The sequence below is a fragment of the Passer montanus genome, unplaced genomic scaffold (genome assembly GCF_014805655.1).
Source record: "Passer montanus isolate IOZ18808 unplaced genomic scaffold, ASM1480565v1 scaffold1, whole genome shotgun sequence".
Lineage (NCBI taxonomy): Eukaryota > Metazoa > Chordata > Aves > Passeriformes > Passeridae > Passer > Passer montanus.
Genome location: NW_024356504.1, coordinates 13,053,817 through 13,081,231, shown reverse-complemented (window position 1 = coordinate 13,081,231; position 27,415 = coordinate 13,053,817). Strand labels below are relative to the sequence as shown.

Genomic DNA, 27,415 nt, shown 5'->3' with positions numbered 1-27,415 from the left:
GGTAGGACTGTGCTGATCAGGAGCAGGTGGCAGCTGACAGTGCTCCCCCAGCCAGCGGCCGAGGAGGAGCTAAATTTATTCCACCAATATGTGGGCAGCGGGAGGGGACCAGGGGGCTCCTCCAGCCTGTCTGCCCCATGCGTGGCCAGCCCTGTCCCGACACCCGTGACGACAGCACGGGCCTTTTGGATTGTCTCTTTGGCACCCGCGTGTCCTGATGACTGGCTCTGAGCGGACCCAAGTCCTTCCTCCTCTGACCACAGAGGGGAAAGTTTCCAAATTAAAAACCTAAATCTGGCAACAAGGTGCCCATGGCAGGAACCTTTTAAACTGGCCATTAAAGTTTATAAGTTAGACGGGCACCAGGAGCAAGTGGAAGAGCTGCAGAAAAACAGCCGCCCCTCCTTGAGCAGCCTAACCACGGCTGTCCCCAAAGCCACAGGGCTGACGTCACGGCATGACTTCACCTCCATCACCCACTGCCTGGCCGGCCCCAGCCCCGTGTTTACCCCTGCCCATCCCTGCTGCTGTCCCTCGGAGCCCGCTTTTCCCTTTGAGGTCAGTCAGCAGCCCCGGGGCCTGGCGAGGAAGAGGAAAAGAGCAGAGAGAAGGAAACCAAACCTCAGCGCCCACAAGGCAGGCTGCAAAACATGGAGCCTCAGCTGCCGCACTGTGGGGATGGTGGGCTCTGTCCTCTCTGTCTCTCCCCCAGCTGCAGCCCCCCTCCCTGCCTCTAGGCTGCTGGAAAAACTCCTGCAAACCAGAGCTGTTCCCACTGTTATCCTCCCATTTTCCACAAACAACACATTCCGTACTGTGAGCAAGATGGGCTGTGGGGAGGTATTGGATCCAACTTGTTGGCCTATCCTGCCCCAGGATGCCAGGATGCACTGCAGGCACTGAGAGATCCTGGCCTCTATTCCACGGGATGAGAGTGAATGAGTGTGACAGCCTGTCCCCAAGCCCAGACAGGGTACCTGCCTCTGGGTAAAGCACAGCCTGGGGTTTCAGCTAGAGGAGCTTTGGATGTAGCAGAAACAGAAGCCTTGGGTGTCTGGGCACAGACCAGGCCAGGACCTCTCCCCTCTTCCCTGCCAGCACAGGGGTACTTCAGCTCTAGACTTCCTGAAGAGGAGCCACCAGCCTCGGGGAGGTGTTGCAGGTGCATGTGGGATGTGGGTCTGCCTTACCTGGTGGGGTGGGAGGGTGGACAGGGGGTATAAAACCCCATGGGCAGTGACACTGGAAGAGTCTTGGCCTGAACGATGTGCTCAGCTGGGAGACCCACGTTGCCAGAACATGGATGAGAGCCACAAAAGCCACATGGGTTCAGGAGGGGCAAGGCTGGGGGCTGTGCGGCTGCAGGGCTGCCTGCAGCAAGCCCAGGGCACCGGTCAGAACAGGCTGGGAAAGCCACTGTCCCCACTGGCTGCTGTTCAGAGCCTCACAGGGCACATGTTGCCCACTGTCACCTCCCGGAGAGGTTTGTGGGTTGCATTTATAGACTCGGCCACAGACCCTGGACCTTATCTTCTGGACCGCACGGTGCTGCCCCTGCATCCGGAGCATCGCCGGGAGTGGGAATGTCACCGACGCCCTGTGCACCCCGTGAGTCAGTGCTCACACCCCAGCCACTCACACTGCTCCCCACGGGCATCGATCCGTGGGGAAGCACACACACACACACACAAACAGGGCAGCCTCTGCAAACAACTGCTTGTTAAGTTAAAATTAAACTCTGCACAAATATTGACCTTTGGAGGGGACACAAACTCTGCCAATATATTTACCAGCTTTATAAATGGGCCTGACCACAGTGCCCTGTATGCTGAGGTGGAGGAGGTAAGGGCTGCAGAGGTGCCCAAACAAGGTGCATCCCCCGTTCCCTAAATGGGGCTCTCCCTGAACAATGCCACTGTGCCCCCTCACTGTCCCCAGTCCCCACTCTCGCCTTTGGGATGATGGATGGTGGGCATGAGGTTCCACTTTTTCCCTCCAACTTATGGTTTCTTGGGGGAGCAGCCAGCAGCTCACAGAGGACACAGGGGAAGCTCTTTTCACCTCTGGCCTTGTGAAATTGGTCAGCAGAACAGTCCTGGTGCTGCTCTTTATCTTCCAACCCTTCCAGACCTCTGCACTGACCAAAGCGTGGCAGGGGCACCCACTGCCAAGCCTAGCTGTCCAGCATTTGGGCAGGTGGCTCTGCCCACAAGTCTGTGCCCCCTCTGTGGAGTGCTCAGCACAGCTTGGGGGGGTTCCCATCTCTCAAGGGAGACACAGAGGTTGGTTCTTCATCTGGAAATGCTTCAGAAGCAGAAACACCAGTAGCCTGCAGCTGGAGAGAAGGCACAGCATCACTCTGCAGTGGGAAATCACCCCTCTCAAACCCACCAGAGTGTCTGAAGGAACCAGCATGCCCAGCTCAGCATCTGGGGTTTGCAGTGGGAATGGGAAAATGCTTAGGATGTTTCCGCAAGGATGGCTAAACCAGCTTGGGTGTCAGGGGAGAAGATGCAAGCTCTTCTCACAGCCTGCACCTAAGGTAAAACATGGGAGGCAAGCTGGGATAAATGGTGGCTCTTGCAGGCAGAGGGTACAGATGGGATGGCATGGGAGGTAAGAGCATTGTCCAGGACATTAGTGCAGTAAGTTGCTGTTGAATAGTTGGGCAATGAAGGAGGACTTGGGGAACAGCCCCAGCTACTGTGTGAATGCAAGGGGAACACACTGGCCTGGAACTCAGCAAGGAGAAGACAACCTTGCCCATTCCAAGGAGACCAGGATGGGACCACTGTGCCTGAGGCTGTCACTGACTCTGAATCCTTGGGCAAAGAGGACGACATGGATGTGAGCACATGGTGTGGCTGAGCGTGCACCATTGGGCAGTGAGCTCAGCCTGTAAGGATGGTGGAGGGTGGATTCAGGAGATGGCCCAAGGAGCTGAGCCTGCAGACCCAAGGCCATACAGAGCCAGGAGAAGGGTGCCAAGGGAGCGTGCATGCAGCAGGCACAGCTCCTGCATCCAGAGCAGTGCATGCACTAGCTGGCAGCGGGAGGAAGGCTGGTGCCCATGCTGGCTGCCTGGTCCCTGGCCCCAGGGATGCAGGGAGGAGAGCACGACCATACAGCAGGGGATGCCCAAGTTCCAGCTCTTGGAAATACTGAATAGAGTCTTATTCAGGCTGATGTAAAACACTGTTAAAACACACAAAAATCCTTTGAGTAATGGGCGAGCGGGAAAGAGGCATCTATAATTAACAGTAACTGTTCGAGACGGTCGCTGCCCAGAGACGTGTACTGTGCAAAACCACTTGAAAAGGCCTCGTCTGAAAGGCGAAGCCTGGGGTTTTTCAAGAAGCCCGTCATGTAACGATCCTGGCCCTTCCAAAATAATTCTGCCATATTAAAAAAACCCAAAACCTCAGCTTAATCACCCTGCAGCACTGGGACTGGAGAGCTCTGAGAGGAGGGGAAGGGAAGCACAACCGGCTTCCAATTAGAGCCTCATTAGAAAGGAAAGCTGGGGAGCTATTAGAGAGCTGGCCAGCAGTGAGCGGAGCCAGATGCCTGGAGACCCACTGCAGGAGGGGCGTCCTCATCACCCCTGCCCCTTTCCCTCTTCCTCCTCAGTGGGTGCTCTGAGACTCCACGAGTGACATGGTCCCAGATATGAGCACTTGACCTGAGCAGAAGAAGAGGTTGCTGTAGTTGCATACCTAAAAAGCTGTCATGGAAGCCCTGGCCCTACACAGAGTTTGGGCATGTTCGTGGAGCTGGGCAGGGAACACTAGGGACAGCAGAAAGGGGAACTGGGGCTAGAAGGATACTGCAGCTGGAGAGGGAAAGTGAAACAGGGTCTGTGGGCTTCACTGCCTCCTCCCACCCACAGAGGCACACAGCCAGGCCAGAGACTGCCCCAGCGTGGAAGTCCCTGTGATACCAGATACGACTTCCATTTCTGCCAAAACTGCAGGGGGAAGGTGACAGTCCTGCTGTGAGCACATACCTTCCCCTGCCCTGCAAGTACACCCTGCTGCCTTCCCTCCCACCTGGGGTCCCTGTCCCCTCCCATGTAAACCAGTCCTAGTGCCCAGTGTGCTACAGCCCCATGAAGATGAGTGCAGTAGCTACAGGCACTCATCAAAGTGCCAAAGTCCAGACAGGTCAGAGTGAATGCCAGAGCATCATCACCCACAGCACAGGTTCATCCACAGTACCCATCCCAGCTTGTTTGCCTCATCACTCTGGCTTTAATTGTGCCCACCAGCTCTGCCTGCCAGGGTCAGAGCAGTGGGCATCTCCTTGCCTGCCTGCAGCCTGTCTCCAGGGCTGTCCAGGCAGGAGGCACACTGCCCAGAGTAGCTTTCCCTTCCCATCCCACAGCCTGGGACTCATCCAACACAAAGTTAATTTCTAACCATGGGTAACCACCAGTGTCCCAGCTGGGATGATTTATCCCCTATCTGCCTGGGTTGGATTTATGAGCCACACATCCCCTAGGCTGTGATAAAGGCCATGTCTGTGCTCCTCCATCCCTGCCTTGCCGTGGCCACTCCGTCCGGACTCGCTGCCCACCCCCCCCATTTACAAGCCTTTCCCCAGCGTGGAAACCTGACAGCCCGCAGAAGAACAGTAAACAGCACAGAAAATAGAACATGCTGGAGGCCAAGGAAAGACATGCTGGCTGGGGAAGCCACAAATGGTTACTGCATTCAGGATCTGTTCAAGAAAAGAGAGTGGGATGTACCCTGGACTCCCACCAGCCCTCAAAAGGGGAGAGGGGAGCTGCTATTAATAGCTGATCCAGGCACTGCTCACATGCAGGGCTGGACTGGACGATGCCACAGCCGTGTTTAGGATGGCTGAGCATCAAGGAGCAGTCCTCGAGGCAGTGCTGGGTGGGAGTGGGCATTTGCCCTGCAAATGGGAATTCACACACAGTGTGGAAAATTCCTCATCCTATCAGTCCAGCATGAGGCCAGGAGAACTGGGGACCTGAAGTGAGGCCAGCTGCTGCTTTGTTTGCCCCTGTCAAGCAGCAATAGGTTGTGGGGATGCTAAGGGGTGCTAAGTGCATGCAACCCTGCATGCACTTGTCCCAGTCCATCTTCCCCTGCAGATGGTGCTCAACAGCCCAGCGCCCAGGGACAATGTCATGGTGATGCCTTAGATCTGCACTTCAGGCTGCTCTAGGGTTTGGCCACGGTGAAGATGAAGACACATGCCACCCAACTTCTTTTTAAACAAGATCTGAGGCTTCTTCCCTTGTGCTGGGAACACAGTCAGCCCTGTGCAGTGCTGGGCATTACGGCAGTGCTGGCAGCCCCTGTAGCAGGCCAGAATATGTGCAGAGAGCTGTGTGCACCTGGATGTATCTTCTGCCCCTCCACCAGCCAGAAGCCACTGTGTCAGAGGCTGGATGTTCTGCATGCCCTGCAGCAGCTGCAGTTCAGAGCCTTGTGCTTTAGTGTCCCTGCCCCGACAGCTGGGATGGCATCATTGCACCACAGCCAGGGCTCCCAGTCCCCACAGCCAGCTGGGTGTACAGCCCAACAGGCAGGCAAACAGCCCTGCCCCGACAGCTGGGATGGCATCATTGCACCACAGCCAGGGCTCCCAGTCCCCACAGGCAGGCAAACAGGCTGGACACTGGCAACCCAGCCATACAGACTGTGGTCCTGAATCCAAAGCACTCCCTTGCCAGTGGCATCCATCGGGAAAGGGCGCAAAGGGCAGAAGTGACAGCCCTGGGGTTTGCAGCATGAGGCTGCAAGAAGCAGGATGGATGAGGCTGCAGGAAGCAGGAGGGATGGGGCTGCAGGCAGCATCCTGGCTCTCAAGGCTGGCACGACCAGCCCCAAGCCATCCCCCAGCCCTCTGCAGCGCTGATAGCGGCAGCCCCAGCAAGGGAGAGAAGAGAGCCTTGTTCTGGGGCCAAGACTAAGGCGATTCAGTGCTCTGCTCCCCTGAGGTTTCTCGGGTGAAACCTGGCTCTGTAATGGCTGTGTCTGTAAAATGTATGGAAATGCCCATAAAACCTGTATCAAATGCCATATGGATATATATGGATATATGGAGAGAACTATGAAATTAGGAGCATGCAGGGAATTGGGGCAGGACGGCTCCCTTCGAGCCGTAAAAACACAGAAGTAAAAGGCAGGGGAGGCAGCAGCACTGGGAGCTGCACAGACAGGCTGGCACGGTGAGGAGCCAGGGGAAGGGCACCCTGGCTCACACTGTGCAGCTTTGCTGAGACCTGAGCCCATGGGAAGCCTCCAGAATGGAGGGACATCTCCGTGGAGCTGCATGGGACAGGCCACTGTGCAGGTCTCAGGAAGCCTTGCCAGAGCTTCCCAGAAGCCCAAGCCCTCGCTATGGGCAGAGGCAGGAGACCTGGCTGTGGGGAGACCCTGGCAGTACCCCTGAACTTGGAGGCAGCTTGAAGATGAGCTATCAAAGTGACAAGTGAAAGGCTGGAGAGGGGAAATGGACAAAGGTCTCTTCTTTGGATGACAACAGCCCACAGTGGTGTTGATGTCTGAGAGAATAACTGAACTGCTGATCCCAGCTGGAATGAAAGAGCACTGGTTGAGCATGGTCAATGGAGCAGTACCATCACTTCAAGAGCTGAGGTTTAAGTAAAATTTCTGATCTCTCCATCAACAGATTTTGCAGCAAAATCATAAACAAATAGGCAAACAGAGGCCCTTTCTGAGGAGTGAGCAATAAATAATGAGAGGAGGTGTGCTGTGGCCACTGATGCCGTTTGTTCCCCACACTGTGCTGGGCAGCCCTCAGCTGGCTCCAGTTCTTCTTGCCTTGCCCCAACAGGGGCTGGGGAGCTGGGACCCCAGCTCTCTGCTGCTCCCACCAAAACCTGTCACTTCTTGTAGCCTTCCTAAAGGAAAAAACAGGCCAAGAACCCCTGAACTTGGAGCCTAACCCCACTCATCTGCCCTGATTCATTTGATCTGAGAAAAGTAAGCATGAAGGGACCTTTGCAGCAGGGAGACCAGGGCAAGACCAGCTGCAGGCACACCCCTGCTCCTAACCCACATGGGGCTGATGCTGTAGTGATGGGGGAAAGCTCCTTGGCTGCATGACAGCCTGCTCAGCTCCTGCTGCACCACTGACAGCACAGGGTGACAGCACAGGGTGGGTACCACCCTGCTGCCTTGAAGCATTCCTGTCACAGTGGCTGCGGCCAGGGCGATGCAATGCCAGGGCTGCAGAGATGCAGTGCTGGGGATGAAGTGCATAGGACAGAGATGCAGTGCTGGGGATGCAGGATGCAGTGCCTGGCACACAGAGACGCGGCGCTGGGGATGCAGGATGCAGTGCCTGGAACACAGAGACGCAGTGCTGGGGATCAGGATGCAGTGCCTGGCACACAGAGATGCAGTGATGAGGATGCAGGATGCAGTGCCTGGCACACTGAGAGGCGGTGCTGGGGATCAGGATGCAGTGCCTGGCACACAGAGACGCGGTGCTGGGGATCAGGATGCAGTGCCTGGCACACAGAGACGCAGTGCTGGGGATGCAGGATGCAGTGCCTGGCACACTGAGAGGCGGTGCTGGGGATCAGGATGCAGTGCCTGGCACACAGAGAGGCGGTGCTGGGGATCAGGATGCAGTGCCCGGGATGCAGAGGGGCAGAGCCGGCTCCGCAGCCCCGCCGCCGCCCACCAGGCAGGCGGTGGCCGGAACCAGGGCGCCATCTGCCGCGTCCCTGTCACCCTCCGCAGCTCTGACATCCAGGGCATCCACTTTGCAGCAGTGTGACAGTGATGAGGATGTAAATGCAGCAGGGCTGTTCCTCCTTGGGGCTCCAAGGCCCTAGTGCTGGGGGGGCAGTTTGGGCTGTCCCACAAAATAAATAAAGTGGGGTAGGAGGGGGGCCATGCAGGGAACTTCAGCAGCCAGAGGGGGGTGAGAGATGGAGGGGATGGGAGGCACTTGAAATTCTCCTGGCACTCTACTCTGCACCACCAGATGCAGACCCTGCCCAAGGGCTTCCAGAGGCACTGGGCAGCTCTTGTGGGACAAGTTTAGAGGCTGCCCCACCAAGGCAGGGGTGCCAAGGCAGGAACACGGCTGCAGCAGCTGGAGAAATGCCAGGCTGAGGGGGAGAGCAGGGACACTGGAGGTCCCTGTTCCAGGGTGCTACCTGTGGGTCTCCTTACCTTCAAGCTCAACTAGGCAGCCACAAAATAGGGTAGCACCCAGGGAGAGCTGGTCCCCAAACTTCCACAGCTCATCCTGCACCACCATGGCCCTTGCTCAGCTCTGGCTCTGCACGTTGCCACTTTCTGGGGCACTACACTGCCACGCAAGTGAAAAACATGCAGGGACCACACTGCTGAGGGATGCTACGTGACCATGGATGAAGTGGAGTAGGCTCATGAATATTAATGTCCATTGTGGCTTTCAATAAATATCAACACAGCACAAAGACCTAATGTTACTCCTAGCCACGAAAAAAACAGTGATATCCCCGTGTAAACCAGGTGGCAGAGTGAGGATGGGATGCCCATCCTCTGCCCATGTCCTCAGTCTCTGTGCTCAGCCCTTCAGCTGGCCAGAGGAGTGGGAGGGGAGCACTGCCTTCTATGCAAGCCCAAGGTCTCAAAACACAGGAGCAAGAGCCAAGCAGGCAGGGAGCTGACTGCTGTGTGACTGCAGTTTCTGCACCACGAGCCAAGCAGGCAGGGAGCTGACTGCTCTGTGACTGCAGTTTCTTCACCACGACAGGCACTTGTAGTCACAGTGTCCCAGGAGCCAGCCAAGGGATGCTGCCTGGGGAGCTGGGCAGTGTGTGGGGCTGGCACACCCTGTGTGAGGAAAATTGTTTTGTGTGTCTGCTTTGGAAGGCATCACTGATGAAGGTTACAGAGCCAGAGGAGGGATTGCCCAGGGACCCGGGTGTGCCTGAGCACCCTTCCACCCATGCCATCAGCAGGCTTCAGGGGAGGGGAGGGCAGCACGGCCTCAGGGGAGCACACGGGACAGCAGGCAGGATGTGATCACACTTGGGACACACACTTAACCCCTGTTCTTGGGCATGATGGGAGCTGAGGAGTTGCCCTGTGGATTCCCAAGGATCCCAGGTTAGAGGGCTACCAGGCTGGAACTTCAGAAGCAGCCACACTGATGACCAAGGGAATGTAGGGATACTCCCCCATGCCTGTCCTTCCTCCCTCTTCCCCAGTATCCATCAGTATCTCCCTCCAGCAGCCACAGCTCCCAGGACCACAGAACATGTATCAGCCAAGCACTGCTGCCAGCAGGGACACCACTGGGACAGGTTTTAGGGATGTAAGCCTTTTATCCTGGCAGAGCTGTGGGATGGAGGATTTTGCAGGCCACCTGCATCCCCTTGGTGAGGCTGGCAGGTTCCTGGGCACAGCAGTCCCTGGGCATGGCTCCCGTGCACGGCCAGTGCAGCACAAGGTCACACCCAGGCCTGTGAACCCGGGCAGGCACAGGGGGACCTTCTAGTCACACAATTACTATATTATGTAGCACTAATAAAAAAAAAAAAAAAAAAAAAAAAAAAAGAGGAGGGGGAGAAAGGGCTTGAAGTTTTCTTAATGCCACATAGTAAAGTATTTATAGAAAGCCAGGCGTGAATGGGCTGCTTACAGGCCACACTCCTCCTCGGCGTCAGGATCTCCAGGAATTATTCTGTGCAGTCACATTGTTGTATTCACCCAGAGATTGAGTTTAATTACAGACACGCGGGTGAACAGGCTGTCAGTGTTCCAGCCTCACTGGGGAAAGGGCAACTGAGCTCCCTTTAATGAGTGTATTATAAAAAGACCCAAGGTTGAAATAGAGAGGGAGGGAGGGGGACTCACAGAGGCAGTGCTGGGGGCAACAGGGACGGAGGAGAAGGGGCCATGGGGAGATGTGGGGTACCAGGGGAGCCACTGGGGCTCTCTGCTCAGGAGAATGGGGCTGGAATGCTGGGGAGAGGTTGGGAACAGTTGGACATTGGGGTGTATGGGACACACAGAGCTGGAGGCACATGGCCCAGATGTGGCCAGAGTAGCTCACAGGATGCAGGGCCCCAAGCATCCATTGCACACAGGATGACAGATCCCCTCAGAGACCCAGAGGAACTTCCCAAAGAAAATGGGGGTAGTGGGGAAGACTCCCAACTTATTACAGAGCAGAGTATAAACAGAACAAATAAATATAGAGCTACTTTATTACAAGGCTGGCCAACTCTGGTGGCTGACTGATTACAGGGCAGGCTGCTCCAGAGCTACGCAAACCCAGACCTCAATAAAGGCCAGATTGGAGCTGCCTTTCACTCATTGACAGCTCTGGCATGCTCCTGCCATGCTGCTCAGCCCCAGCACAGTGCTGGCTGCCCCCACAGCCCAGCACGAGGCAAAGGGGTAAATAAAAGCTTAAACATGTAGTGAGTAAGCGATGAGCAGGGGCAGGCGGCATCAGCAGCCTTTCACACAGGCACTAAAAATACAGCTTATTTTCCTAAGGAGGCAGCAACTTCCAAAACTGTAGATTTGAACAACAAAAAAAAATAAAAGCGAAGAATAAAATGCCACAAGAATTATAGGATCCATGGCGGAGGTGGGGGAAAGACCCAAGAACAAGGAAAGAAAAACACAGTGATGAGTAAGACACACACATGACGTATGTAAATACACCGAGACGGAAATGCATGAGCCTCCTGCACACAGAGGCACACGCAAGCACATGCAGAGGCACACGTGCAGGCATGGCTCCTGTGGGGACAGAGCCAGCCCATGCCCTCTCCTCTCCTCTCCTCTCCTCTCCTCTCCTCTCCTCTCCTCTCCTCTCCCCAGGGCCGAAGGCATTAACCTCTGCACACACACACAGACACCTTTCCAGGACCTAGGCTGAAAGGGCACTTTGTCTCTTGCTCCACAGAGCTCTCCAGGCTCCCAAGCCACCACCAGTGAGGTGGTGGCTGCTGTCCCCGGGGACGCCTGCGACCACCTCGGTGCTGAATCCCTGGCGCCTGGCACAAGCCACGGACCCCACAGTGGGTGGAGGGTCAGGGCACAGACCCAGGCAGGCCAGGAGCTGCCCGGCCAGCAGCCGAGGCAGCCCCGTGCCCGGGCAGCTGGCCAGAGCACCAGACCCCAGTGTGCCCGCAGGAGATGAGGGAGGGATGGAGACCGGCACGTCCGTGGGGCTGCAGGTCAGGAGGCTTTAAAGGAGTTGATTTAGTATTGTCCTACCTGCCCTGAAACGGGTACTTGAGCTAGGGATGGAGGTTGCTTCAGGTCATCGTTGTGCTGAACAGAGCCGTTGTAGCACAGGGCAGGAGAAAGGGGCTGCTTTGGGATGAGGCAGCTCCCCTGGGCACTGCTGGGTGAGACTGCTGTGGCTCTGCACGTGCCCCATACACAGCTCTGCCAAGGAGATGCTCTCCCACACATGTCCCCACAGTGACAGATGAACACCACTGTGACCACCAGTCCCACCAAAGTCCCTAGGGCAGCTTGGCATCACTGCATCCTCCCCAAGGCAAGAGTCTGGGAGAAGGGAAAGCAGGCAGTCCTGCTGCTGGGCAGCCTTCCTTGGCAGTTTGCAAGGGTTCTTTCCCTGAAGGCACCACTGTATGCCCCAAGGGACCCCTGCCACCCCCACCCCTGCACACTGCCATCCTGCTCCACAGCAAAGCCTGGCCACGGTGCTCTCAGGGAATTTGCACATGAGAAAGCAAAATACAGCAGAGTCCCAAATCTCCTTCCACGCTGCACACAGGATGGCAGCACCTGGGCCGTGCCAAGGCACTTGCTATCTCTGCATCTCCTCTGCCCTCACCATCCATCACCACCTGCAGGGGCAGATCTCCCAGGCATGTGGCACACGGTGAGCCTGGGGCCAGCCAGGGCCATCGTGGCACCCCCACCACTGTCCCCCCCAGGCCGGGAAGCGGAAAACGGATCTCTGCAAAGGGCAGCTCATGCGGAAGCTGTTCGCATCCCGTAGCGCGGGCTCGGCGGGTGAGGAGCAGGGCAGCTCCCAGGTCGCCAGGTTATCGGATGATAACAAGCTAGCACAGCCCAAGCACGCGACTTCCAGCAATGCAAGGCTGTTTCCTTTGTTTTGGGAAAACAAGAGGGGAACGAGACCTTTTCTGGCACGTTCTTGCCCGGCCTGAAGCTGTCCCCCGCTTGCACTGGCCCGCAGAGGAGCCGTACCCTCTGCCTTTCCCACCTCTGCGAGCAGCAGGGCTGGAGCCGGTGACTCCAGGGCCAGACGGCTTCTCCTTGCATCCCCAGCAGCCTGCTGGGGATCCCGGCTGCCTGGCTGTGACACGGGCTCGCAGCCCCACCAGACATCCCCTGGTCCTGCCTGCACAAGTCGATCTGCGAAGCAGCCTGAGAGGGTGAGGCTAAGTATCAGGGGGGTCAAGACACCGATGCTTCAGGGACCCTACCACACTGGGCTTAGCTCCACACCTCCCCCTCCCCAAACACAGGGCTGAGCCCTGCACCGGGGCAGGACACCAGTGCAGGGTCCGGGCAGTCGTGCCCCCCTTCCCCTCTATCCCATGGTACCCCCTTCCCTCCAGAGAGCTGTGGCTTTGACGGGGGTGTGGGAGACCCCTCCACCCCTTCCCCAGCAGAGGAGGAGGAGGAAACATAATAAGAAAAATAAAATTTATAAGCGAGGCAGTAATTATAGTGTGGCTACAAAAGGCTGCCTCCTCAGGGCCATCATTATGTGGCTAAATTTAACGCCCTGTGCGGCTGCTCCGGGGCGGGGGTGGGGGGAAGCCGCGTCCCGGAGCTCTGAGCATCCACACAGACGCCGGCTCCTGCTACCTTCCCTCCGTGCCGGCCAGGGCAGCACAGCTGAACGGCAGCCAAGAAAGCCATAAAGCGGGTCAGAATTTTTTAATAGTCTATTTACCAAGATGCTGTTTTTACTGCCGAGGTTTCTCTCGTTTTATCTCTGGCTTTCCCCCGCCTCCCCGCTCTCTCTTCCCCTGACTCCTGAACAGACTGGGCTGTATTTTCTGTTTTAGGTTCCTCTCTCTCACTTGGTCTAAATACTATTTTCAGAACTCTAATTTTATATGGTATGTCCCTTTTTTTCCTTCTTTCTCTTTTTTTTTTTCCCTTTTTTTTTTTTTTTTTGGTAAATATTTGCCATGACTAAGCCAGGACACATCCCGTTTAAAAGGTTCCCATCCCACAAAACATCAGCCCTTTAATGACATGAATCTCATTAACTCTCCCCATGAAAAGAGGTATAGAAAAGGAGCATCACTCAGCCCCTCTGAGTTCCTGTATCTGCACGGACATATATTTAGCTGTGTGTACTGTACAGTCACAGGAGGGGACAGTCTGGGCACACGCACACCACCTCATTCAGCCAGAGGGACCCAGAGTGGGAGCCCCTGGGACCAGTGGGTTTTGGGATATCCGTCTGTCTAAGATTGGGTTGGGAAGGGCTCTAGGCCCAGCGGAGCCAGAGCTGGACTGCAAGAGCGGGCAGCTGGGCACAGAAGCGCCTCAGAGTCCCTCCAAGCCGGAATTCGGGATCCTCTGAAGGACCTTCTCCAGTGCTGGGGAGGAAGTTGTGTAAAGCCCATCCTTGCAAAGAGCAGCCCTGCCAGAGGGCTCAGCCACAGCCCTCTCCAGGCCCTGAGTCCCTCTGGCACTGCATAGCAGATGTTGGCTACTTGGAGATTGATTATGAAGAACCAGCAGGAAGTCCCAGGAAAGGTACTGGGTCCAAATGCCCAGAGAGGTTTCCTTACTGAGGTGAGAGTCTGTCTGACCAAGTGGCCTCTGCATCAAGCACAGTATCCCTGGGAAGCAAGCAGAGTTCCCAAGGGCTCAGGGTATTTCAACCTTCCTCTCAGCTAAGAAGGAGGCTCTGTCTCTTTCCTTCTCCATCCATGACAGCATCTTCTGCTGAGGAACCAGTCCATCCACAGTCCCATGCTGAGCATGGTCATTTCTACTTCAGTATGGTCTTCACTTCTCCAGTACAGCTATCCCTTCCTTGGTGTAGTCTTTCCTTCCTCAGCATGGCCATCCCTTCTTTGGCATTGCCATCCCTTGCTCTGCACAGTCATCGGTCCCTCAGGATGGCCAGTTTTCCCATTGGTTCACCAGGTGTCTGATACTGACACTGATGCTCCTGGGAGAAATCCCAAGAGGTGCCACAGGCTTGCACAAATCTCACAGGCTGAGATCTCATTCACAGAGCCTGAAGGACACAGCAGGAGAAGTCTACAAAAAAGAATTTGCTCTCTCTTTCCCAGATGGGCTCTGCATTTTCCTCTCTTATTTCCAGTCTAAGCAGGATACAATGCTGTTTCTCAGCCTCACTGCATGCTACCATTTTGGCACCAGGTGAGCAAGTTAGCATGACCTCCTTGACCTCCTCGCTGTCCTCTAGAGCTGCTCCCAGCAAACCAGCTGTGAAAAATCTGCAAAGGTACTGCTAAGTCCACAGCATGGGGCATGGCTGTGCTTATTGCATTCACATGGGTGCTCCTCCACATTTTGAGGAGAAAGAAATAACCCTGAGAAGGGCTGCAGGTAGACAGTGCTGTGCAGAGACCAGTGCTGCTACAGGCATTGTACTGACTGAGCAACACAGGCTTCCAACCTATAAATAAACCTGGGAGGATTTCACTTCACTTTAAATTGCTTTAAAGGTTTGCTTTCAGCAGCTGAATAGACCCAGCCTGAAATGGTATCACCAGCCCAGGCAGCAGATGCCCGTAGTGGAGAGGTAGCACACCCACCCCGGCTGTTTCCACACTCCTGGGTGTAGGACCCTCTCCCCCGGGCAATGTGGCCACATTTCCAAGTGTTTCCACAGCCCAGAGAGTGAGGCATGACTAGGAGAGACTCACACCTCCCCAAGTGCATGGCTCCCAGAGCTGGGGCTTTCTGCAGCTGTGCTGGAGCCCACGTGCGGGCAGGGCTCCATGTGCTCCGGCTGCACTGAGCCAGGCTCCCCGCTGGCCCCCAGCAGCCAACATTAATTCATTAACAGTCCCATTAACACCCAGCTGTGGTTTCCCCCCAAACTCAGGCAGGGACCCGCTCCCCTGTGAAAGCTGCTGACAGATGAAGTTTCCACCTTCAGCCCTTCTGGAGTTCTGTATAAAAATAAGCAGGGCTTTTTTTTCAAGAGGAAAACTATATTTCCCCTATCCGCACGCCCGCGCACACGTGCAGGACTCACAGCAGGAATTTGCTCCAATTTCCCCCACCCACAAACATAGCGCCTTTGGCCAGAGACCAAACGTGGGCATTTTCAGCCCAAGATATCAGGTTTTTCAGCATCCAGAAGACAAGAAGCCACCGTGACCCTGAGCTGGGCTAAAAAAAGGATGCCTGTTTCCTGCCCAAAAGGTGCTGGGAGACCCAGTGGTGCTCCCAACAGGGCCTCATCCAGGATCCACAGCAAGGCAGCTGCCAGCACCTCCTGATGAATTGGCATGGCCAAGCATCCTGTTTGGGATCTGGTACCAAATTTCTGTTTTCCCCTTTTCATTGTCATTCCCAGACAGCCATGATCACCACATGCTGCAGCATCCCCAAGGAGATGCCCAGCTCAGCACCTACTTGGGACCTGTTACCCAGCATTTATTTCCTCCTTTCCCACATGATCTCTCCTCAAGAGCTGTGAGCACTAGCTGATGGTCAGAGACAACCCCTGATGCTCTGGAAGCCCACTCTGTGCCACAGAGGGGTTGATATCCTTGCCTAACATCATCCAGCTCCAGACCAGGCTCTGCAGCCTGTGTTAGCAGCACAGGAGCTGGTTCTCTGGGCCTCTCACTGAGAAGCTGGAGGCCAGGAAGCAGAGATCTCAGTCAAATGTAGGCACCACGGGATCAGAGCACTGCTTGGGGCTTGAAGGGCGTGCTGCTTTGGGCATGTCACCAACAGGGTGGCTTCAGGTCCCTGGAGAGGACAAAGCAAGTGCCAGCTATCTTCTAAGATGCCTGGTCACTAGCAGAGCACCCTGCATCCCTTTGATCCAGAGGTGTTTGCCTCGCTGAGAACCCTCTAACTACTCCTTCCTTTAAATAGCAAAGCTCACAAATGCCCTATAGGGCTCCATGTCTGTACGTTGTCTATGTATTTGTGTACACACATGCACACAACACACAGAGATTTATTCGTGTTTTCAGAGCGGTTCAGGATACATTCCAGGACGAAATTCCAGCCGGTGCTGGAGCCAAGAACATCAGCGGCCCCGGCATTTGCTGCCCCCTCTGCCTGCGCACACACTAAATACGGAAAGGGAGAGGTATAAATAGAGAGAGAAATACATGAATGGCCCTGTTTCCTTACGCAGATACACAGAGTGCAAAGGTCCGAGCAGAGTGGGAGCAGGCAGACTCAGGAATCCAATGGCTGTATCCCCTGGGGTGCAGAGCAACCCATGCCCAGGTGCTGCTGTCTGCCCAGACATCTCAGCTGCTCAGTATCACCTCTGCATGGGCTGGCACAACTGGAAGAGGCTACAGAGGCTTTGGCCCATGGGAAAGGGAGGGATCAGCTTTCAGAAACAGCAATAAAAGCTGCCAGCGGATGCCACTGGAGAAGGGATGCAGCTGTGGGTATGGAGGAAGCTAGTGAAGGGCTCAGGACACACAGGGACATGGTGACAAAGCCTGACATTTCAAGCACAAAGAGGTGCTGGGAGCTGCAGAGGGCAGTGCCTGGGGTGCAGGCAGCACTGTTCCTCTGCCCTCGGAGACAGTGGGGATGGCAACACCCCAGTCCAAACCCCATCAGCTGAGGACAGAGGTGCTGCCACATCCCTTGCTAATACAGAGCAGTGCCTTTAGTGCCTCATCAAAGTCTACCCTGTTTTCCTCCCCAAAAGGTCCTTTGCTTGCAGGAGCTGCTGCCACATCCTGAGCTGGGACAGGTGGCTGCAAGGCACAGTGGTGAGGGGCAGACCATGCTCCACACCTTCTCCCCTGCCAACCATCCCCCTTTGCCCTCCTCTAACCCAAACACAGCCACAGAGCCCAGCGTGGTGGGGCTGGGACCCCAGACACCTCGGTGCTCCCTGCTGCCCCAGGGCTGGGCACTGCCTGCAGCTGCAGGGCCGATAATGGCCGAGATGTGGGAGCAGAGCCGGGCTGGGGGCAGGGGGATTGCTGCTCTGCTTTCAGGAGGGGGAAGGGGCTCTCCCCCTTCAATGCTCCCATTTGAGCTGAGGGCTGGCACCGGCTCAAACCACCGCCTGCTGACACGAGATCAATCATCCCCCGAGCCGAGCTGTTCCTCAGCAGCACTGCACAGCCAGTGCCCATGCACAGGCTGGGGCCTCTCCCGCAGGAGCAGGGTCTGGCCCCTTCTGCCAGAAGATCTGTGACGCCCCTCTTGCTGCCTGCAGGGCATGGCACAGCATGGCACAACCTGGCACATCACAGCAGAGCGCGGCACAGCTTGGCCTGGTACAGCACAGCATGGCATGGCATGGAGAGGATGAGGAACACCCCAGCTGCAAACGAGGGCTCTCTATACATGCCAGACCACTTGTGCCAGACAAGGGCTGTGCAGCACCCCAGGGAGGGTGGCTGTGATGGTGCTTGTCCATCCCTCCATCCCCAAACAAACCACTGGGTGATGCTGGGCTGAAGTGGGCTGGGACAAGCAGACAGCTGCCTGTACCTGGTCCAGGTGCCACCCACTCTCTACAGTGGCACAGCCACAGTCACAAGGGGTTGGGCGGTGAAACCCCCAGCTCCCCAGAATGGGCATCCCCTCAGGGCTCCTGGGACAGCATCCACATCCCTGGCAGAGGCAAGGGCTGGAGCAATCACAGCCAGCCTAGACCTGATCCAGCAGCCAGGGACTCACTGCTTGCCCGTGGTCTGGGCACTTTCGGGCAGACTGCTGCTCTGGGGCGCCTGTGCCAAGTCTGGTTTTAGCAGCATGTAGCTCCACTGACTCACTGCTTGTGCAAGCGGCCTGTGGCTGCCAGTGGCAGCCCCGAAAGTGCATCCTGGCTGGGTGCCCCTCACCTGATGGGGCCTCAGCAAATAAATAAATAACACTGCAACACCGACCGCCACGGGCCTCTGTGGCCAACACCGCAGGGGGCTGGTGCCCAGGCGGTGGTCAGCACCCACCAGTGCATCTCCCAGGTGCACCACTGTGGACACTAAGTGCTAGCCCCTGTCCACTGCCATCTTCAGCCAGCAGATGTGGCACTCTGCCCCTTGCTCCCATCAGTACCATGCACACTCCTAGTGTTGTTCTCACGCTCCTGCTCTGGTACATGTGCTCACACTGAGTACAGGCAGCCCTCGCTCCATGCCTGCCTGCAGCACTGTGCAGCTCCTTGAGTGCATGTACAGGGCAGTGTGTGTCCCACTCTGCTCAGCACAGACATGGCCCACTGCCTTTCCAGTGTGCAACTCATACCCCAGGGCAGTGATAGGATGATGTGACCAAAGCTTGCTCAGGAATGAAGCAAGGACCCAGGTGGGGTCAATCCAGAAGGAGACACCAGCACTCATGGGGCTCACAGCACAAATGCTTGGCAGCACACAAGAGCTTGCTCTGCTCATCCAAGCTGCCCCACAAGCCAGCCCCATGCTGCCACCTCTGCCTGTGCAAATTTTGCGCTGCTTAGCCCTGATAGCAGCAGCATTGTGGCCACAGCTCCTTCCCCAGCGCCACAGCAAGGGGCCCCAGCCCAGCAGAGCCCCCCCTGAGCCGTGCACCCTGTGTGCCCACAGTCCATGTCACACAGCACCCCCTGAGCCGTGCACCCTGTGTGCCCACAGTCCATGTCACACAGCACCCCCTGAGCCGTGCACCCTGTGTGCCCACAGTCCATGTCACACAGCACCCCCTGAGCCGTGCACCCTGTGTGCCCACAGTCCATGTCACACAGCACCCCCTGAGCCGTGCACCCTGTGTGCCCACAGTCCATGTCACACAGCACCCCCTGAGCCGTGCACCCTGTGTGCCCACAGTCCATGTCACACACACGGCACCGGCCCCGCTCTGGCCCAGTCGCAGCTGCAAAGCCGCAGCTACCTTGCGCTAATTAAAAACATCCCTCGTTTGAAGGAGCCAAAGGGCTGCTTCCTCTGCACTGCGCTGAGCTGGCGTGGGTTTGAGGGATGCCGTCCCCACCCTGCAAAATGCGCAGGCCACCACCTCCTTCGTCCTCGGCCAGACCGCTACCCAGGGCTTATTTTTAGTTACTGTTAGAAAGGAGAGCCCGGGTGCTGGGCAGGCAGCGAGCAGCCAGGTAGCCGGCCGGACCCCGCGGTGGCCATGGCCTGTGGCCGCAGAGCGCGTCCTGGCCATCCTCCACCTGCCCCTGAGCCGGCCTGCGTCCCCACACGGGAGGGGCACGGGGGACGGGTGCCTGGCCCTGCTCCCAGCCCCGGTGGGAAACAATGCGAGGGATGCTGACCCCCGGGCGCCCTGACGTCAGCCAGCACCGCTGCCGGCACCACCGCCAGCCCTGGCCCCGGGGCTCCCGCTCGCCCTCGGCCGGGGCCACACTGGAAGCTGCCTGTTTGTTTATCTTCCTCTGCAGCGTTGCTTGTTTTGATGGGACATCCTCCTCCTCCTCGCCGGGCCCCGGGGTCGAGCCGTGAACCCGCCGCGTCCTGTTTGCCGAGGTCCCGCGCTCCGCATGCGGAGGTGTGCAGCAGCCGCCCCCGCGCAGCCACAGCGGATAAAAATACACAGGGCAGAGCATCCTGGGGCACGGGGGCTATATTTGCACTGATGGCATCCGTGAGCTTGTCCTCGATGTACCTGTCGCTGCCCTCCTCAGAGCACTCTAAGTCGGAGTGCAGGCCGTGCAATAAGCTGTGTCATGAAACTCTGACCATGGCCAAGATGGAGCAGGCCCTCAAAACCCATGGGTGGCCACCCCACCCTGCCCTGTGAGGTCATTTCTGTAACCCAGAGGGACACCAGGGAACAAAACATCCCCAACCTGCTGAGTCCTAGACTGCTGGGAATGGTGCTGGGGAAGCCCTGAAGCGCCGAGCCCTCTCCAGCCGCCTTCTCCTTCCCCTAATGGTGTGAACCCCTGGGCTTGCCAATAAAAGCCACCAGCTTCGCCTCGGCTTTGCACAGCCACTGCTCTCCTTCCAGCTCTGCTCAAGCCCAGGCAGCTGCTCAGCAGTGAACCCTTGCCAAAAACTGTGTGTGTGAAAGCATCATTTCCTAAACGTATAAATATTACCAGGGCTTTGCTGGAAAACTCCCCATGGTTAGTTAAAATGCCCTGGACAGCCAAGTGCACACAAGCCCAGATAAAGGGCATGTCTAGGCTGAGAGGCTCTGCAGCTCTGCCCTGAGGGACTGACAGGTCCTTTCCTCTCCATGTGGGATACAGCAAATATCTGGGAAGTGAGCAAAGCTGTGGAGCACCTGCCACATCCAGCCCTGTACCACATCACCACAATCCCTTTCCAGCCCAGAGGTGCTTACCAGAACCAAACATCCACAACCTGTAGCTCCATTTCACAGATGGAGACACTGGAAGGACCAATAGATCTTTCTTGACCTCTTGTCCACTGATGTTCAAGCATGCACATCCCAAGACCAAACCCAGCAACTTGGTTTTCTTCCAGGCAGGCTCCTAGCTCGCTTTTGGAGACATTAAGAGATGGAGGATCAACCACTGCCCTTGGGAACATGCCTGGATCACTGGCAGGAGCAAACCCAAGGGCCTCCATTCTAACTTGAAATTCCCTGGCTCTGTGTCCTAGTGCCTGGCTTGTGCTCCAGTGCTCTCTGCAAGATCAAAGAGAGCCCTTCACTAACCAGCCTTTTCTCCTTGTAAAGACCCACACACACTATAATCAAGGCTCCTCTCAGTTTTCTCCCTGATAAGCTAGACAGAGCTCTTCCCTTCCAAGTCCCTCAATGCCAGGCTCTCTCCCCAATCCTCAATTCATTCCTGTGACTCTCTGCTGATTGTCCAGCATCTTTTTGAACACCTAGACATGGGAGCTGCTCACCGCATTCCCAGCTCCCCACATGTCCTGAGGGACCCCAGCTCCTTGTGCTGCTCCTTTTAGCAGCTGACAAACAGAGTATTAAATTGCCTGGAGGCTCTGAAGTAACTGCACAGAGACAACGGGGTCACCCAGAACACCTTTCTGCTGCAAGATGAGAGGAGAGACTGGGGTGAAGGGCCAGTTTTGGTGGTGAAGAGCTGAAAAGCCACTTTTGGTGTTTCTCACTAACACAAGACCTAGGAGGCATCGGGAGGAACGATGGGATACCACATTCAGACCAAAGGCAGCAGCTGTTTGCATCTCACAGCTCATTGCTGCAGGATGGCATCATCAGCACCACTGGGTTTATAAAGAATGGGTTGAATGCAGGGAGGACACACACCCTCCCAGCACACCAAATGCACAACTGCAGCTTTCCACCAGCCTGCCCCTGCAGCCAGTGCTCAGACCTGGCTACCAGAGGATGCAGAGGGGCAGCATCTCCCAGAGCCTTCCATTCCCTGTCTGGCTCCAAGACACTGCTCCTGGCTTCTCGGGACACACAGCACCATCCCATCTTTTCAGCCTGTGCCAGATGTGCTCCACACCAGCTGCTTTTGCCAGGCTCTGTGCAGGGCTGCCTCACGCCCCTCCTGCCCACTCTGCACCTTCCCCCATGCCCCAGACCCTACTGGCTCTTGGAGAACTCTGAATTTCAAGCCTGATGTTCATCTTTAACAGATGTTGTTCAGATGACTCTTCTACAAAGACACTCCATCATCCCCCTATCCTGGCACATCTGCCTGCACCCTTCCAGCAACAGCACTGAAACATTTACCGTCTGCTTCTGCCATGTCTGGTCCAGTATAAATCATTTTACCACCCCTGTCTACTAATAAGCTTATCCTATTGCTGGGAGCTTGGGGTTTTCTTCTGCTACACCCAATAAAAGTCTTTCCTTCTGTTCATCGCCGTGATTTTTCCCTGATGTCTTTAGCTTCTGTTACCCATTTTCTACACTTCATAATTTCTAATTTATATTGATTGCTATCTACTCCTGCTCTCCCATTTGTTATAAACTGCTCTTTTATTTCTAATTGCTGCCTTCACTTTGCTGCTGAACCAGAACGGGCTCTGGGCCAGCGCTGCCCTCTTTCTTGATTGTGGAATTGTGGCTTTTTGTGGCTTCTGAAATTCTTCTGAAAGAGCTCACCATTTTCATTCACATTTTTCTATCTAAATGTTTCCTCTGAGCTGATTTCACTCATAATTTTCCCCCTGCTTTGGGAAATTAGCTCTTTCAAGGCATGAAGGATATAAATTACTGCTTAGGAATGTCCTTTCTGTGCCCAGGGTGAATGTAATCTGGTCATGATCACTGGTCCCTAGGCAACCTTCAAGTTGCAGTCCAGCAGTGAATTCATCTCTAGCCTTCATAATCCAAGGGAAAGTTGCCTGCACTAGATGCAATGCCTTGCATATAAAAGAGGGATCATCTCTAATTTTTAGAAACTTTGCAGATCATCTATTGTTTGCTGCAAAAGAACATCAGTTCATCTCATAAAGCAACGTCCTCCCACAGCCCGTGTGATAGCACTGGCACCATGGCTGACTGCCTGGTCCCCAGCAGGTACCACTGCCCCCCATTCCTGTGCCTTCACAGTGAGCACAGGAACACTCAGAAGTGGCCCAAGTCCTTTTGCATCAATGGGCATCAAGCATTTCTGACCCTGACACATCAGTCTGAATCATTTTAGTGCTTCTGTGATGATTTCCAGTAATGCAAAAGGATCAAAGACTCTCTCCTTGCAGTCCCAGTTTCTCCAAAGCACATGTCTGATTTTAGAGCTGAGTGTGCAAGGAGACATGGAGCATGGATAATATGCTGGAAAGCTCCTGTCCCCACAGTGTGCCACTGCAAAATCACCTCTAAAAGCAACAGGTGAAGTAAAAAGAGATGGCTTCTCCCTTCACCTGATCTCTGCCTGCCATCAGCAGCAATGTTTAGGTCCAGAGCAATCTGGGAGGCAGGTGAATATGATGAATATGCCCCAGTGATGGCACACTCCCGTGGAGCAGCCAGCCTGGCTTGCACCTCTGGCAGCTCCCAGCAACCAGGTAGTTCCCATCCAGCCACGTCAGGCACGTTCCCAGCTCTGCTAGCCCTAGAGATGAGGTGCAAGGACACAAAGAGGTCCATGGGAGGGAGAGCTAGAGGGCATGACCCCTCTTTAGGCAAGTCTAGCTATCCCCACCAGTGCTGCCACCCAGCCTGGCACACCTCACACTGCAGCTGCTGCTGAAGCCACCCCTTTGGCAAAGGAGAGAGGACTTGCACTGTTCCTTACCTCAGCCATGAAGTTCTGCTGAAACGTCTCCTCCCGGAAGGGCTCTGTCCGCAGGCGGCCTGCAAGGGGGACAGGGATCAGCCTGGGCAGGTTTGGCCAGACCTCCCACCCCAGCTTCCCCTTCCCTGACCATAGGGGCAGGATGCTGCAGAAGAAAAGCTCCAGCACGCTCTTCCCAGAATCAGCAGGAAACATCAGCAGGCCTCTTGGGCTAGGGACACATCACCCAGTTAGCAGGAGGTGCAAGGACCACAAGGAAGTTGGAAAAGCATGGCTGAGCCTGCTGATGCACACAGCAGCCAGGCAGAGCCAATAGTCCATGCACACTTGTCCCAGCACTTCCATATTGAGGAGTAGGGAACAGTGGCAGGACGTGCTCAACACCATTCCCAGATCTTACAGCTGGAACAAGCTGTGTGAGTCTGTGGGACAGGGCACTGCTTGTCCAGCTGCTGATCTGAAGGGGTGAGCCAGCCTGTGTCCTCCTCTTGCAGGACAGGGACATTATATTCTGCTCTGCACCTTGTCCAAAACACTACGTTTTCCACATTGCTGCTAAGAAGTGGCCTGGAGAAGCAGCTGGCTGGATTTGCTCAGCCACTAGGGTGCAATGCTTCCTCCCAGCTCTCTGCCCTGCACCAAGTAAGGGACAAGAGAGGCCAGCTGCTCACCAGCATCAGTCCCTGGACCCAAGACAGGCTGTCCAGGCTGCTGCAAGCCCTGCAGAGACTGCATGCAGCAGGGTAGAGGGAAGTGCAGCTGGCCAATGCAGCTGTAGTGCACCTACAGGGCAGATCCAGGCTCCTGTGGTGGGGCACCAGTCATGGGACAGGGTCTGGACCACGACATCTTCCTGGATGTGATACACAAGCCTGGGCTGACCCCCATTAGTCTCTGCATGCTCAGGGCCCCATGTTCCTGCAGAAGTGCAGGCATCACCTGTGGCAGCAGGACAAAGCATGGCAGCAGCAAGAGATGACCCAAAAAATGATGCCCAGCCAACCTCCATAGGTGGGGAACAAACACCCCCCAAGGTGGCTCCCCCTGACCCATGTCCTGCCCAAGGGGGCTCCTGTCTGCCCAGAGCCCCTGGGTGCTCTCCAAGCACGCAGTGAGCCACTGCACTTGGGAAGGGAGCCTGACACCACTGCAGGGCCAGCCCTTGCTGGCATCCCGCTGGCTCCTGGGGACCAGCCAGGTGCTCTCGGAGCAGTGGAGAGCCCCTTGGCAACTCCCCAACTGCTACAGCTATCGGTCAAGGGCTGCTCCTCCCCCAGCTCACCCCAGAGGCTGCTCCAGCCTCCTGGCTACTGTTGTGCTGCTGGCTTAGCTAAACATGAACCACAAGCCAGGCTGGGGAACAGCCAGAGGGAGCAAAGCACGCCAGCCCAGTGCTATGGAGGAAACTTGCTCCCTGCCCCAGGCATCCCTCCTCACCTCTGCTGAGAGTGGCCCCACTCTCCCTGTAATCTTCAATCTCAGCATCCTTCTGGAGCAGCAGGGAAATCAGCTCTTGCACCTGGCACTGCAGCGCCAGGTTCATCTGAATCAGGGGCCGCACGAGGTGACGGAACACCTACAATGGAGGAGGGAGGCTCTAGGAAAGGTTCAGGTCTAGGAAGGCACACAGCTGTGCAGAGTGGGAAAAGCAGGGCACCCAGCTCCACAAAATACCCCACATCCAGTGGCAAATGGTCAAAAGATGTGAGCTGGGAGAAGGCAGGCCAGATGCTGTGGGACACATCCCTCCATTTCAGGCTGTAGCAGGGGAGAGCCTAGCTGGGAGAGCCCGATGGAAACAGAGTGCAGGCATAGGCAAATGTCCACCCACTACCTGGGGTGCAACAGGAAACAGAGAGCACCCCATGTGCCACCCAGACCCTCCCCATGGCTCTGCACTCCTCATGGCACGTTCCTATGCAGGAAACAGGCATGGCTGGGTGAAAAGCCAGAAAGACCCAAGAAGTCAAACTGGCTTGATGAACAGGAGAGGCACTCCCAGGGAAGTAAGATCAAAAGCAAAAGAGATCTCAACAGGCAGGACTTGTGCATGCTCCCCATTGCAGCCCACCAGTATGCCCCCTAAGCTTACACCACACAAGCCCCATGTCCTCTGTCTCGGGGCCCAGCTGGGCTTGGGCCACCCTGGCCCAGCAGGCACACAAAACAGCCTATCACCTCCTTCAGTCTCTGGAAGGGTATTTGAGATCCCCCAGCCTACTGTGCCCCATGTTTCTGTGGCCAGGCTGAGTCCAGGGGTGAGAGGACAGCAAACCCAGCATTGCTCCTGAAGCATTCTCACTCCTGTGGCAAGCCCGCAGTGGGATCTGTGCTTCGCCTACCCCCAGATATGAGCCCAGAGGTGATGGTCATCTCCCTCTGGAGCACTTGGAGTGCACCACCTGCAGCAGAGGTGGGATGGGCCAAGCCAGGTAGGCTCTATGCCTTCCTCAAGCCCCTGGCTGGGGCAGAGTTGGTCGCCATCGCTGCATCCACACCAGCCACACTCAGCACCCCAACTGCTCCCCACCTCCGTGGCATCTTGCAGAGATCCTGTGTGCATCCAAAGCAGAGAAGCAGCCAGGAACAGGGGCTTGGCACCTCCTCAGCTCAGCCTCTGTGCGTCTTGCCCGAGGAGGGACATCAAGCTCCGGGGCTAAGCCAAGCCAGGACCCCAATACCTGCTCCCCAGCTCCACCGCGCCGGTGAGAACAGCCCCGCCGCAGCCGGGGAGCACGGCTGTCCCCGCGATGGCCGGGGGCAGCCGTGCGGGGGCAGAGGAGCGGCGGCAGCGGCGGAGCGGGGCTGCGCTCGGCGGGCGGTTCGCGGGCGCCGGGCGCCCTCTTGTGCGCGCAGGGACGCAGGGCCCGGGGAGCCCCACCTGCGGGTGGCACAGGGCTAGCATGCCGGGCAGCCCCGGCAAACAGCAAACCCTTCAAAGCCGGGAGAATCCGCCGGAATTCCGCCCGTCGTGACGGACCTGCGGGACATCTGGGGGTACCCGCTGCTCTGTGCACCGCTTCATGGCTTGCTGCCAAAGAGAACAGCATCACTCTGCTCTACAGAGTGCTGGTAGGGCATCACCCCACACTGGGCACAGAATTATCTAAAGGCTTGCTTTGGAAGGGATTTTTGATATAACTCACTAGATCAGGTTGCTCAAAGCCCCATCCAACCTGGTCTTGAACACTTCAGGAATGGAACATCCTGTAACTTCTCTGGGCAACCTGTTCCAGTGCCTCATCACCCTCATAATGAAAACATTTTTTCTAGCAGCAAATCTAAATGTCTCCTCTTATAATTGAAAAACATTTCTCCTTGTCCTATCACTATCTGCCCATGTAAAAAAAGCTGTTTTCCTCCCTCTTTTCAAAGAGCCCTCTTCAAGTACTGGAAGGCTGCAATGAGGTGTCTCCAGAGCCTTCTCTTCTCCATGCCAAACAATCCCATCTCTCACAACCTGCCTTTGTAGCAGACAGCTCCAGCTCTCTTATCATCTTTGTGGCTCTCCTCTGGACCCCCTCTAACACGTCAATGTTTTTCTTGTGCCAAGCACTCCACATTTAGATGCAGAACTCCAGATGGGCTCTCACGAGGACATTCCACTTATGCCCCAGCAGCAGCATGTGCTGGGCCATCCCTGTGTAACTGCATGGCACAAACCAAAGCCTCAGTGGGAAGAAATGGGGACAGTAAGCCTTGGGAGAGGCAGAAGGCAGAGCCAGGCAACCTACAGTCACCAGCGTGGCTTAAGACTACTCAAAAGCCTCTAAGCATAAGGAAATAATCCTTAATTTTGGCCACTCCCCTCCCTGAACTGTCTGCAGGTTTGCTCACCATCTCCAAGGGAGCAGGGCAGCAGTGGAAGTCCCAGTAGAAGGGCAGTCCTGACAGCTCGCTTTTCACGTGCAGCCTGAGGCCACTGGGAGAGCGCTGGCAGGAGAAGGCAGTGGTGGCACCTGGCTGCCCTGCCAGCAAGGGACACATCAAGCTGCACAGGTGGTTCAGGAAGGAGGACACGTGGACAGTCAGCCGCTTGTTCAGCTCCTGGGAAAAGGCAAAGTTAGGGGGCACAGCACTGGGGAAAAGC

General features: G+C 56.2%; 1 protein-coding gene across 1 annotated transcript in view; it reads right to left on the bottom strand.

Moving 5' to 3' along the window:
• Positions 1-27,415, bottom strand: part of NHEJ1 (non-homologous end joining factor 1) — a 43,055-nt gene that overhangs the window by 14,019 nt on the left and 1,621 nt on the right. The window contains exons 3-5 of the mRNA XM_039697896.1: positions 27,163-27,372; positions 24,763-24,901; positions 23,326-23,384 (exon numbers count right to left, since the gene is read on the bottom strand). Of these exons, the coding sequence (XP_039553830.1) occupies positions 23,326-23,384; positions 24,763-24,901; positions 27,163-27,372 (408 nt within the window). The remainder of the gene's footprint in view (positions 1-23,325; positions 23,385-24,762; positions 24,902-27,162; positions 27,373-27,415) is intronic.